Raw genomic sequence first — 13,505 nt, 5'->3', positions numbered from 1 at the left:
ATTATGGCCTGAGTCCCTTGGCTGAAACTACACCAGGACGTCATGGCCCTTGGAGAGCATCCAGTGGACTCCAGCCTTGTTTTAGGAACATTCAGTCTTGTAATCCCAGAGGAATTGAGAAAATAAAATCTGAAAACACCTTTGGGCACATTTTCCAGAGTGACCATGGACCTGGTCAGTGCCTTCAAAATCCGCACTGAAACTCACGGATACCCACAGCAGGTGCTAACAGCCCTCAGAGGCAAAAAAAGAATCCTGGAATGGTTCGGGTTGGAAGGGACCTTAGAGATCATCCACTTCCAAAACCCCTGCCATTGGAACCTTGGTTGCTCCAAGCCCCATCCAAGCTGGCTCCCAGGTACAGGCACATGGGCTGAAATAGGTAAGGAAAGACCTCTGGATTCTTGGTCTGTTGAAGACTGGAAACTGAGCTGTCACAACTACCTGAACCAAGACTGTCAAACTTCTTTGGGTCAAGTTAAAGCATACCAAAAACCCCCCCAAAAATATATATATTTGTAGTAGTGTTAAGGTAGGTCATCTCCCAAAATTACTTTGCTAAAATCAGTTTGTACAATGTAAAATTCCTTTTCACTATGCATCAATTCACAAAACCCAGTCTAGTTGTGAGTACTCATTAAGAAAATTAGTTATTTATTTCACCAGAACATAAAGCTATAAATCTAAATCATGTGCAAGGCAAGTATCTGACAAAATTTTTATATATAAGTTTATATAATATTTACTTCTTAGCTAAAAAAAAAAAAAAAAAAAAAAAAAATTGAGATAAAAAAAAAGCAGCACCGAAAAAAAGGAAAAAAAAAAATCATTATTTTTTCTCTTTATTAGATGCAAACTAAAGCTTTTTTTACTTTCCCTTTGGAAGATCAAATTAGTGTTATGGGCTGGAATGACAATGAATTGTGGAAAGTATCATATTCTTTATAATATAGTAGTGTATATGTTTGTTATTTGGAAACAGAAATGTAATCCATAACTAATCTAGAAATAAAATATATACACAGCAACCATTTAAAAGGACAGATAAAATCCTCATTAAAATCCTAAGTGCAGAAATACTGAATCATAATGCACAATTTCATTACATTTTACTACCAGCAATGTAAATATCAATTCTCCAGGTGATTCATAAAATTCATTTTAGAAAGAAAAATAAGGATTTCACCCGGCATTTGAGAACATAAAGGAAAACACATGCTAGGGTTTGAAAACCCAGACTGTTCTTTCCTTCTCTCATCAGAATATTTTGCTGGAATTTCAGCAAATCTTTTACACATCAAACAGACAACTGCCATTTCACATTAGCACTTCGTACAGATCACCCAGCAGTCCCAGCCCATGTCCTTCCCGGCCCTGCACCTCTCCCTGCATCGTCTTCATCATTCCCATCTTACTTCTGCCAAATCTCAGCTCCCATATATACACTCCCCCTGACTTCAAAGGAAGGAGCCTGCATTTAAACTCAGTTAAACCCTCTTTTAACTATCCAAATTGTGAAATTGCCTAATAATGGGAGAGTATTTAAGGAAAAAAAAAAAAAAAGCATGTTGGACAAATTAACCAAGTAAAGTTTTTGGAGGGAAGAGTGCATGTGGGGGTTTCCACACAAAAACGTAAAGAAAACCTGTCACTTTTAAAATGAATAGCTACCATCTGCCAGCATTTTATCTGAGGCAAAGTTGATTAATGCAAAGTGAATGTTTAAGATCACATTGCTGTCTGCCTGAATAAATTTCAGGTAGTTTACTTGGGAGATTTTTTTGTCCTATTTCTTAGAAGTTTTTTTTGCTGTTCTTATTGGATCGCCCCCTCCAAGTTTTTCAGCAGCTAGAGCTAAGAATAAAAACATTTGTTCTTAAATCATGGTGCTGTACAAGGACTTTCGAGCACCAGAGTATTGTTTCTGACCCCCTCAGAACAAGAGAATTCATCTGCATCAAAAGGACACCCCATCTCCTTCATCGGCTTCACAAAAACTTTTCAGGCAGCCTCTCTCCATCATACTGAAAAGGAAATTTTCGCAGTCTGGTTGTGAGCAGAGAAACAACAGCAGTGCTGTTATCCTCAATAGGAAATTATTTTGCCTCTAGACCTTCCCTAATTTTTTACCTCATTTTTTAACTGGGTTAAGTTTTTTTACTAGATTAAATTCTTTTTACCAATTATTTAATGATTTGCTTTTATTTACACTATCTTCCCCATTTAAAAAAAAAAAGCAAATCAATTATAGATCCTAAACCTTTTCTTCGTTAACTTTTAACACCTTGGTTTATATTAGTGTTCTGTTAAAAATCATTCTCAAATCCGTTTGATAATATACTCCCCGTCAGAAGTTCTCTCTGACCAATAACATTTTCAGGAGAAGTTTCCAGAACAGGCTTTGGGCAATTTTTACCTAAATCAAACAAAACCCAGTTTTACACATGCATTCCCATGTTACATTTTTCCAGCATCAGATGGCCTCCAAGTTCTCCCTCAGCAGAGAGAATTTCACACCCCTTATCCAGGCTGGGACACCCTCTATTATCCAGGGCTACAGCAGTGGAGGGCATCATCTGTGCTAAGTGGTGGAGCTTCGTGCCGTTCCATATGGACGTATATTCTCCCTGCTTACACTCGAAGCTGGCTGGACACCAGCCAGCTCTGGTCAGAAGTCACCAAGTTGTTTTAGCTCAGTACATGGTGCCTGTGTCTCGTATCTCAGTAGGGTTTATTGGTTTAGGCTCAACATGGTGCTAGGATGGCCATCTGGCCCCCGGAGCGGAGCGAACTCCCAGCCAGCTCCCTCGGAGCGTGGGCAGGACAAACGTGTGTGCGTTTGCACCAGCCCGTGTGAACTAACCTGGGTGAACTCCAACGATTTGTTCAGGGGGAAAAAAATGCGAGCAAGTTTAGCACTAATGGAATGAAAGAAGTAATGACCCTTTGTTCAGAGAGGGAGCGGAAAAGCGGAGCGCTGGGTGAAGCAGTGGCTCCCACACCCTCCTTTGGGCACCTCCACAGCAAGGTGAGAATGTGGATATTTGTACCCATCAGTGAGTTACACCCACATGGTATTTTTAATCAAAAAAGTGTTTAAGGCCAGCTTGGATAGGGCTTGGAGAAACCTGGTCTAGTGGAAGGTGCCCCTGCCCATGGCAGAGGGGTTGGAACAACATGGTCACCTGCAAACCAACCCAGGCTGTGATTATGTGTTTCTAGGAGACTTGAACCCTGTCCTTATGGGATACTGGATATTACATTAGGTCACCTTATACATTCATGCCTTTACACCAGCTCATCAAAGCACAAGGGAGCTCTAGGAGCACATTCCACTGTGCCTCACACAGAACTGCAGTTGAAACACACGGAGCAACAAAGATGCAGTGAAACCAAGACCACCTTGGACAGAAAATTATTCAGTAATTCCAAAGAGATGAGCCATGTCCCATCTTCAAATGCAATGAATTTGAGCAGTAACATCAAAGTACACACTCTTAGTAGTTAATGCTATGAATGGGATTTATGTTTATTCACCTATATATAGAAGCAAACACCATAAAATATGCCCAAAAAATCCCAAACAGTATCAGATTAACTTTTTTTTTTAATTTGTAGGTAAAGGGTTATCTTCTTTTAACTAATGTACTACTCATACATACAATTTATTCATTCCTTACCTGAGAATTATGAGGGCCAAATTCAAGAAAGGCCTCTAATGCAGGACACATTATTGCAGTTCCTACAAAGATTATATAAACATTTCCAGTATTCCCCAGAAAGATGTAAACAGGCACAGATGTTTCCAGCACAAATGGGTATCTGTGTATTCAGATTTAATGAAATTTGCCCTGCCCTGCTTTGAGTCACATCCTCAAACACCTTCTCCAGGGCATGCAGGAATGTTTCTGAAAACAAAATATCTAGAAAGCAGTTAAATCCTCAAGTTTGCAAATGCTCACACATCCACACAGTGCTATGTTTTCAGTAGGATTGAACTACTCACAGGAATAAAAATTTAAAAGATTGCTGGTTTTAAGATATTTAGGGGACACAGCCCACCAGTTAATAAAGATTTCACTCTATAATAAGGTGTTTTCTCCTTATAGAATAGAACAAAAGAATCAGAACTGAAACAGTCTTAAATCTAGTAGTTTCGATAGAATATTAAAAATAAAACCCAAAATCAAAAAACAACCACATCTACATTACATACTGTTGAAATATACTCTCCTTTGCTGAACACCACACCTCCAGGTTGGGGGTTTTTTCAGAGCTCTATTAATTGAAAACAATAATTTGTTTTCTCTTTTCTAAAATGTAAAAAGCCCAGAATTTGTCTTTAAAATATAGCTGTCAGATATCAAGGGGTATATATATGCTAACATTGACCCTAGGGGTATTTCAGGGCTAGAATCTGTTACAAATAAAATCTTTATTCATATGAACAGCTACCTGGGGGGCAATACTGAATGTTATACATAATATTTATATATATATATTTAAAATAAACAAGCAGTGCTATTAAAACACACTGGAAGCTACACTGAATTTAGTCACTCTCTTTTACAGATCTAAGTCTTACACTCCTAACTTTTGGGGGTATGAATCACTTTCTGTAGAGGATAGCTCCTAAATTATAAACTCCTTTCATCTAATGTGTCATACCAGTGTTTTACTATCTGTAATTTAATAGATTGTTCACTGTAAGAAAGAAAATAGCTACAAGAAAAATGAAAGCTTTTTTTTTCAATAAATTGTGAAACAGCATTTTCAAATTTGAGAACTATCCTTGAGTCAAGAAGAAAAACAAGGCTAAAATTTTTTTTTTTTTTACACATTTTCTAGAATTACAAAATAGTCACTGTGTGCTATGGAAAACAACTTTAGGCTAAAGATCAGACATCCACATTTATCAAGGAGTTGAAGCTGTCTGAAGGAAGTTGGGAGACAAAGCAGTGAACACAGCAGTTTTGCAGAGTGACAGCAGCCTGAGGAGGCTCTGCTGGACCTTCCAAATCGATGGAATGAAGAAGATAATATCCCACCAACTGCTCACAAAACTCTCAGATTGTTGAAAGCCTTGTCTAGAGAAAGCAGACAGTAATTCCTCCCTTTTTCAGTGCATTTCAAATGCTGTGATTTGGAAACTACCGCCACAAGAATGAAACTACTCGTACAAACACAACATCCAAACACCTCCTTTCTAATTAAGGAAAAATTGTGTGTGACTCTACAGCAATTAAAACTCAATCTGTGGCTGCTGCACATCAATCTATGAGACCATTTCAAATTTTATAGGCAAGTGATCCACCTTCATATTCTCCTTCTGGCCTTCCAAGTTGAAGGGACTCTGCACGCCCAGGCTTCCCGTTCCTCAGGACTCCCATGCTCCTCTCAGGAGATGAAGGAAGACATGAGCTAACACACTGCTCAACAAAGCCAGGAGAACAGAAAAGCAACACTTTTCTGGAGAAATGCAGCACAGACTTTGCATTGGGGAATTAATATAAATCCACGCAGTACTGCAGATCAAACACTGAGTGTCCGGTATCTTCCGTAACAGCTCCGCGTGCTCCCTGTGGAGGGTGAGGACACCTTCTCCCTGTGACAGTCCTGGGGAAATCTCCACGTTCTTGAGAACATGATGGTACTGCACACCAAGAGAGCAGCCGTACAGTTCACAAAAGTTACATTAAATGCCCTGTTTGTTACCAACTCAGCTTTAGTTCTTGCTCAAGGGAGGACATGTCTGTTCTCTGATAAAATAATTAGCAAGTTCATCACAGAAACTCTCTGCTCACTGCAGAGTATCTGAATTTAACATCTACAGCTCTGCACTGCATCCTTTGTTTCAAAAGCACTTTTTAAGACTGCTCCTTAACTCACTGTCACATTTAAACTAACAAACCTTCTTCCTCCCAAAGATCAGCTTATATGGATAGAAGTCTAAGTCCTTTAAAACATATCTACACTACTCTAAAACGTATCTAACATCAGACTTAATGGCATCAGTATTACTTCTCACACACACCAGGATCTTGAAATAAAGTACAGTTTGAACATAAAGATTTAGTAAGGCAGCTCCATTATCAGAAGTGTTTGCACTTGAAATATCCGTGACCTTTCTGCATTATTAAACACACAAATAAAAACAAGGTACTTACAAAATGTCACATTTATGAAAAGCACTTATAAAAGAAAGGGGTTTTTTCCGTAAATAATGTCAATATTATAAGTAATGCAAATTTGGTATTTTCCACGACCTCACAAGAAGGTTGAAATATTTAAATGTGCAATTCTAAACACAGAGTCCTGCCAGTTTGCAGTGGAATTTTGTCTTTGCAAACTACTACCTGGGAAGCTGATCTTCAGTGGTTACTGGAAAGCTTAGAAATAACAGAATTAACATTAATTTTACTCAATGGTTTTTTCTAATAGGAAAGTAGCCATCCTTACTAGGTTGCAGTCTGATACACTTATACTTTCAATTTAATAGAATATTCGAAACATTCAATTACAAAACAAACATTAAAAATGTGCAAGTAAAGTAGAAGGTACCTCTAATCAGTTTTCCTCTCACCAGCCATATCAGCCCTTGATCCTAAAATTTTATGCTGCCTTCGAGGACAAGGTACAAATTCTATTTTAACCATCCCATCTTTGTCAACTTTGACTGTTTGATTCCCTCCGCTCCAACCCGAACAGCACCAGCAAAGAAAACGCTTTCCTCTCCTTAAGATGCTCCATTGGTTAGATCACATTTATTTGCTGTCAATAAAGGTTGTATTTGCACATAAGTCTATGACAGATTGCAAGTTTATTAACTTCAACTGAGTTTTCAGGCTGCTGAGTTGAGGTTTTTTTGTTGGGTTGTTGGGTTTTTTGTGGGATTTTGCTTTTTCTTTGGTTTTTTTGTCAGCGCTCCCTCCCCCCTTTCCCCAAGATGTGGGTTACTTGACAAATTGGAGTTAAGTTATCTTAGGTCAATGTAACTGTAAGTTAAACTAATGAAGTGTATGTCTATGAGTGATGTCTGATTAGTTTAATACAGTTAGTGCTGGACAGCTTGGGCTGCTGACCTTGAAGGAACACAGATAACATTGTGATGCGTTGGAGGATGTGGTTGTGATACAAGACAAATTTACATAACAGTTTGTCATGTACACTCCTCCAAAACAAAACTGTTGCAAAAAGAAAGCAAGAGGAAACCAAGGCTAAATGCCTCGCACAAGACAAAGCAGGGAAAATTAATTATAACATTCGGCTTGGGGTGGGAGATTATTTTAAATGGGAGCCAAAAGCAGGCACAGAAAAGGTGTACATTTACACACTATGTGTTCCAAGATGGGTTAGGCATTGTGCTGGCTAGCACTGAGCAAATGCAGCCTTCTACAGCCCAAATCTACTCTAGAAAAATGAGATTCCTTCCTCAGGAAGCACCTACTCACTCAAGGTAACAAATACCAGACCCAATTCTGAACTGCAACTTGTTGGCACATCGTTCAGGTGTGCTCAGAGGCCTGCTGAAGCTCATTCTGCTGCTGAAAAGCAGCTAAAAGAACCCTGTACATGAACAGTCTCTCCCCCTGAAGGTGTACAGTCCCCCCACAAGGCTCTGCGTGCTCTGAGCAGGGCTCTATCTCACTGCTCCAGACAATCACCTCGCCACATCTCATCTGATCAGGTAGGCCAAGCAAAACTGCTGGGTTTAGAGACAGCTTGGCTCTGGAGTGACTGATTCTCACTATATGATAGCTATCTTGTTGACCTAAATAGCCTGCTTTTATCAGCCCAGATTCTAGCTGCTGGAAATTTGCCACTTACATAAATGTATAATTGACACCCACAGCTGCTGCCATGTTACGGAACCGGACCATCATTAAGATAAAACTGCTCCCTTAATCCTCCAGGTCAGCCTGAGCAGGACACTGATAAATCAGACTTGCTAATAGATACATGGGAGGGCACGTGAGGAAGCTTGCAGTGTTCACATCTGTGCCATCTCAGCCTAATCTGTGAAGTACAGTTTAAACCTTTCAGAATAACTGAGCTCATATGATAAATTTCAAATAAGAGACACACATACATGTACAGACATCAGGTATCCAGATACTGAGAGACTCTCACGGACTGGAGATGCAAGACAAAAGAGTCTAGGAAATTCTAAATAAAACATGTAATTTCCCAGTTATACCCCAAGAAGAAAAACTTGAGTTGCCCGCTGCAAGTCTCTAATTGCTCCCACATACACCCTTGCATGCACACAAGGGTGAAGCTCAAGAGACCTGGTTGAAGACATCTCTGTAATTCGATTTTAGAAATTATTCAATCCCTTGTTTACCTGTAATTAGAACTTGTTGGCACTGTTTGCATGAAATAAAGAGCAGAAGTCCGTGCCTTCCAATGCCACTTCTTAGCTGGAAGTGTGCAGAGAACACAATCTTCTTGTAGCTCTTCCTGGAGGAGATCCATCAGCTGTTTGTGGGAACCACCATAAAAGGGTTCAATGAGAAGGACACTCATTTTCCAAGTACTTCAGAACTGTTTGAAATCTGAAAATGAAAACAGAGACATATTTTACTTCAGAAACATATCTTTATTATTATTACTTCAGAAAATTATATTGGAAGAAGAAGAAATATATTGCAAGGCCTTATAGTGTCTTCATTTTTCCCATAAAATTAAACCTTAATATTGTATTAATGAGTTTACTTCAGAAAAGGCTACTTAGCAATTATGATGACTAGACTATTTTGACCTTTAAAAGATACTGTCTGTAATTTTTAAATGAATCAAAATGTGCAGGACTTAAGAACACATTGTATTATGGATTTATGGGTTCGTTTTCAATCAGGTATCTAAAAGCACCTTTACTTTACACACTAACTCTGAAATACTGTCAATTATTCCATAGCTTAGGATGTAGCTTATTCATTCTTATATAGGTTTCCCTCCTCTTCCTGGTGGCAGAGAAAATTAGAGAGCAATTCAAACACACTTCAGCCAGAACAGTTGCTAGTAACAGTGATTTGGGTAAGTGACTTAAAGGCAGAGCAGCTTGGGGAGATGCAGTTGGGGCATCCCCCAGGACACTCTCCTGCATCACTGGGAGCTGGGATCACCACCCCAGCAAAAACAGAAGATGCAAACCATCTTATTTCTTCTGAATACTCCAAAGTGGGTGGAAGAGAACACTAGAGGAGGCTCAAGGAAGCTCTGAGATAAGCAGCCACAGAGCTGCTAGCAAACAGGATGCAGAATGTGCTGCCCAAAGCAAGGGGACAGATGAAAACCCGGTGACTATTGCTCATCGCCCTCATGAGTCACACCCTTGGGGTACTCAAAAGCTGCTTTTCACATGCTTTGAGCAAAACCATCACACACAAAAGCTGAAAACAAAACTCTGAAAGGTGTTCACCATCCACAAACACCTCTCTCATGGTTTCTCTCTCAACACTCCCGAAGAAGGATGGACTCTCTACTAAACTCAGTTACTCAGGACTTGTGTTTGACACTATACATTGCAAGACCGTACACCCATTTCCTGACCTGCAATTTCTAGTGGTTTCAGACTGTAATCCTTATCTTGCCAAAACCTCTGGTGACAAGAAGTGAGAATTCAACAGAGAACTACATACTCTCTTGAAAATCTCAATCATCATCTCAACCATAGTTGAGAAATCTAGTTCGATTCAAGATCAGGATAAAAATATTATGTATTCTGCAATCAGAGGGCAGAAAACAAATGAAAAGCCTTTTAAGTGCACTGCAGCTATCAAAAGATAGTTCACTAGTGACAAAAATCCAAACACTAAATCAATTTAATTGGGAAACAAAACATAAGAAACCTTTAGGTAGCTTTTTGTTGTTGGCCCACCATGATGCCAAATGAAATGGTGACGTAGAGCTTCTGGGTCATTACAGAACAATCAGCAAGAGAAAAAACATTCCATGCTCCAACTTTCTTGCCCTAATCCATCCTGGATTCAAGTTATCATTTGCTCTATTATTCACTCCCCCATAATGTTTCAAATAAATTACTTGTTTTAACAAACGTGCTCTTTGCAAAATCAAAAAGAAAGCCATCTGGAAGCAGAGACTTCACTCCATTTTGGAGCTTGCTTCTTTTCAGGTAGCAGAACAGTTTCTGATCTCTTTTCCACTGACCTAATTTCAAAAAAATCACACTTTTGAGATCACTGACGTTTTCTGAATTTACAATGATGTAACCAAAATCATACTCTCTCCTCCAAAGCCCTTTTGGAGCCGGCAGGGTAATAACTGCTATAAAAACACAAGCTGTGGTTTAGAATCTGCACTATTCACCTAAAGAACAATTTGTAATTAATCATGCTATGCTTGTCATCAAATGCCACCGAAAATTTAATTCAAAGGACTAATGTTTTATAAATTCAGCCCCTAAAAACGGGGGTATGTGAAAAGTTGGTAAATGCCACTGAGTCAGTCACTCGGGGAGGCTTGCAACTAATTTACAAATCATTAGCAGTATCAGTAATAAAACAATTTGTTCATGAAGCATCTGATCAAATCACACTTCACCAGACTAGTTCTGAAACTGGTTTTATCACTAGGTTTAGCTGTACCCACACTGTGCTCTTTGGTTTTATTTTGCACCAGTTTTCACTGTACATCCCTCATGGGGACAGAGAATGACTGTACATGCTGACGGTAAGAGATTGCTCAGTCCTCGTGTTTCCTCCTGCTTAAAGACCCTGACATTTAGTTAATTATTCTGCATTTACCTACCTTTAGATCTATTAGTGAAACTGCATGATGCAAATATTACACAAGTATTGCCATACAATAAACCCCCTTTGGCTATTTACATTGGGAAACTGGGTTGAAATCGTGGATGTGTCGTGGAGTGGGTGTTAAGATAGCTCTTGATATGTAATTCTTCACAATAACACTCACAGACCCCGTGGCAGCAGCCCGTGAGGGTGACAATCAGCAATGACACATTTTTTTCAGAGACGACCTAAAGCTCAAAGGTTTTGTTACAAAACTCACTCACCCAAAAAAATTTAGGTGCTGCTTATTGAAATCCTCACTAGCATTTGTTGGATTCTGTTGTCGTGTCATCTCTGTACATTACCAGGAATATACATCAAATTCAATTTAGAAAAAAATGTTATAATGTTATTTAAGAAGGAGTATATGGTTTGTTTTATTCTTTTTTGTTGTTTGTTTTTAAATAAGATGCTACCTACATAAGATACTGCTAAAGGATAATGGCAGTACAATACATGTCACAGACACTGCAGGGCTTGACTAAGATGGAGCAATGAAAAAGTCAATAAATTTTCTGTTTTTAAAAGATACACTGATAATGCTAAGGAAATTATATTATATATAACTAATAATTTCTTGTACTTAGAAAGACACAGAGGAGGTAGAACAGAGTCATTTGGCTCATATTTCACCCACATGACTTCCAGTTTTGTTCACATACAAAAATAACAGCTATTATTTTTGCTTTATTTCCCTTGACCCAGCCAAGTTAAGGTAAATATGTACCATAAACTCCTCAGCGGTCTCCAAAAGACACAGCTGATAAATGGCCTGAGAACGTTCACCGTATCTGATGGAATGCAATCCTCAATTAAATATAAATCACTCCAGGTATTCTTTTCCCCATTTCAAAGAAAACAACAAATATTAGAAAAACAGAACTGCTTCCCCTTTCTCATTACAGTATTTCCTCTCTGGAGCCAGCAATCCTGGGTGTTCCTCAAACAGCTCAACCCCATCCACAACAGCTGCAGGATCCTTTCCTTTGAAAGTTTCCTACTCTGTCTTTACCATACAGAGCAGCACATTCTTCAGGATACACATTACACATCTGACAGAAAAAATCCTTCCAAGTGGTAACAGTGTCAAAATGACATGACTAATACAGAGGTATACTGAAGTACTGAGAAGTGTAGGTGGGTAATTAGGTGCTGTCTCAAAGCCAGCAGCTCACAGTGACATTCAGCCAGGACTTTTGTCACTTGCTGCAGTTCTACCCCACACTGAAACATGGCAAGTGATGGAGTCCCTGAAAGGGCCACTGCTGTTTGAACTAATAATTTCCTTTTAAAAGGAAGTCAGAGTACTGTACAGAGTAATAAATAAAAATTTACTTTAAAAGCACGGAAGAAATAACTGTTCAACCAGCCAAAAAACCATGGCTTCTTTTTAAACTCTAGGTGAACACCAACTTAGGTATTTTTGTTAACCAACCTAGGCAGAGAAAACCCATCATTTTCCACAATTTATTAAAAAACACACATTCACTCTGTCTTACAGAAGTGTGGTTTCACAAACATCAGCACAGCTCACATCAAGAAGCCATAATTAGCTCTGTTCATTGACGTACTCAGACAACATAAATTACAGATCACGTTTAAATATCTGTCCAACAAAACAGCTGAGCAACCATCCAAACCCAAAGGAATAATTGTTAATATATTCCACAGGTAGAGATCTGCTATTAGTTACAGGAAGTAAGGTATATAGTTTCAGTAATGGTTGTTTTAACCGTCACAGTCCCACACGTATGAGAAATTTATTCCACCACCGTATCCGAGCACACGTGGTTCAGCGTCTCATAACTCAACCCACGGCAAAACCCACCAGGTACAAACTGTGGACATCAACATACTTAAACCTTTGATGGTTTCACATAAACACACTGCAATGGCTGATACAGGCAAAAAATTTCCATGTTCCATGCTGCAATAAAACAGGATTTTCCAAAGGACTATTAAGAATCTTTACCTTTCCTTCTCTGCCCCTTCACCCTCCCATCCCCACCTGAAGTGGGGAGGTGGTGTAAATACACACACATACAGAGATTGAAAGAGCCTGCATTGCCCTCCCACGCATGACAGTGACTCACTGAAACCCTGGAGCTGTACCTTAAACACAATCACATTTTAAGGTTTGACCAAAATTTAACTTGAATTTAGATCACCCAAAAGTACCGGCTCTGAGGTTTGTCATTACTAAACTGCATAAGCGAAAATGACAATTTATCTTTTATATAAATCAACTGGAAAAAGCAAGAAGTCCTCCACTTCTTTTGAGAATGTGGTAAACCAAAATCGTTCACCTGTATTTGGATGGCTGAGCAGCAGTAACGTTAATTTACTGGTGACACCCATAAGCCACAGTCTGGTCCATGCATACAACCTGAGAGTTGCAAACACCTACAGAATGCCAAAATCTATCATTACCTGGAGGCAGCAAGGAATGAAACCTGCATGGATTGCCCAGCCTGCTTTGGTTTCACTAAAACACCACATCTTGTTTTTACTGTGCTTATGATCTACTCATACAAGGGCATGGAGTGATAGAACAAGAGGAACAGCTTTAAACTGAAGGAAGGTAGGTTTAGATTAGAAATTAGGAGGAAATTCTTCCCTGTGAGGGTGGGGAGGCCCTGGCACAGCATTCCCAGAGAAGCTGTGGCTGGCCCATCCCCGGAAGTGTCCACG

General features: G+C 39.2%; 1 protein-coding gene across 10 annotated transcripts in view; it reads right to left on the bottom strand.

The window, feature by feature from the left end:
* GTDC1 (glycosyltransferase like domain containing 1) overlaps positions 1-13,505 on the bottom strand; it is a 168,500-nt gene that overhangs the window by 110,600 nt on the left and 44,395 nt on the right. For 8 of the 10 annotated variants that reach the window (XM_017740219.1, XM_017740218.1, XM_017740216.1 and 5 more), the window contains one exon: positions 8,345-8,555. In XM_017740219.1, coding sequence (XP_017595708.1) covers positions 8,345-8,526 — 182 coding nt within the window. In that variant the 5' untranslated portion in view covers positions 8,527-8,555. Of the gene's footprint in view, positions 1-8,344; positions 8,556-13,505 lie in introns of those variants that run through there. The other 2 variants (XM_017740217.1, XM_017740221.1) reach the window with 2 other exon arrangements.

Source organism: Corvus brachyrhynchos, unplaced genomic scaffold (genome assembly GCF_000691975.1).
Source record: "Corvus brachyrhynchos isolate BGI_N302 unplaced genomic scaffold, ASM69197v1 scaffold126, whole genome shotgun sequence".
In the NCBI taxonomy this organism is placed as follows: Eukaryota; Metazoa; Chordata; class Aves; order Passeriformes; family Corvidae; genus Corvus; species Corvus brachyrhynchos.
This window is presented reverse-complemented; position numbering and strand designations above follow the sequence as displayed.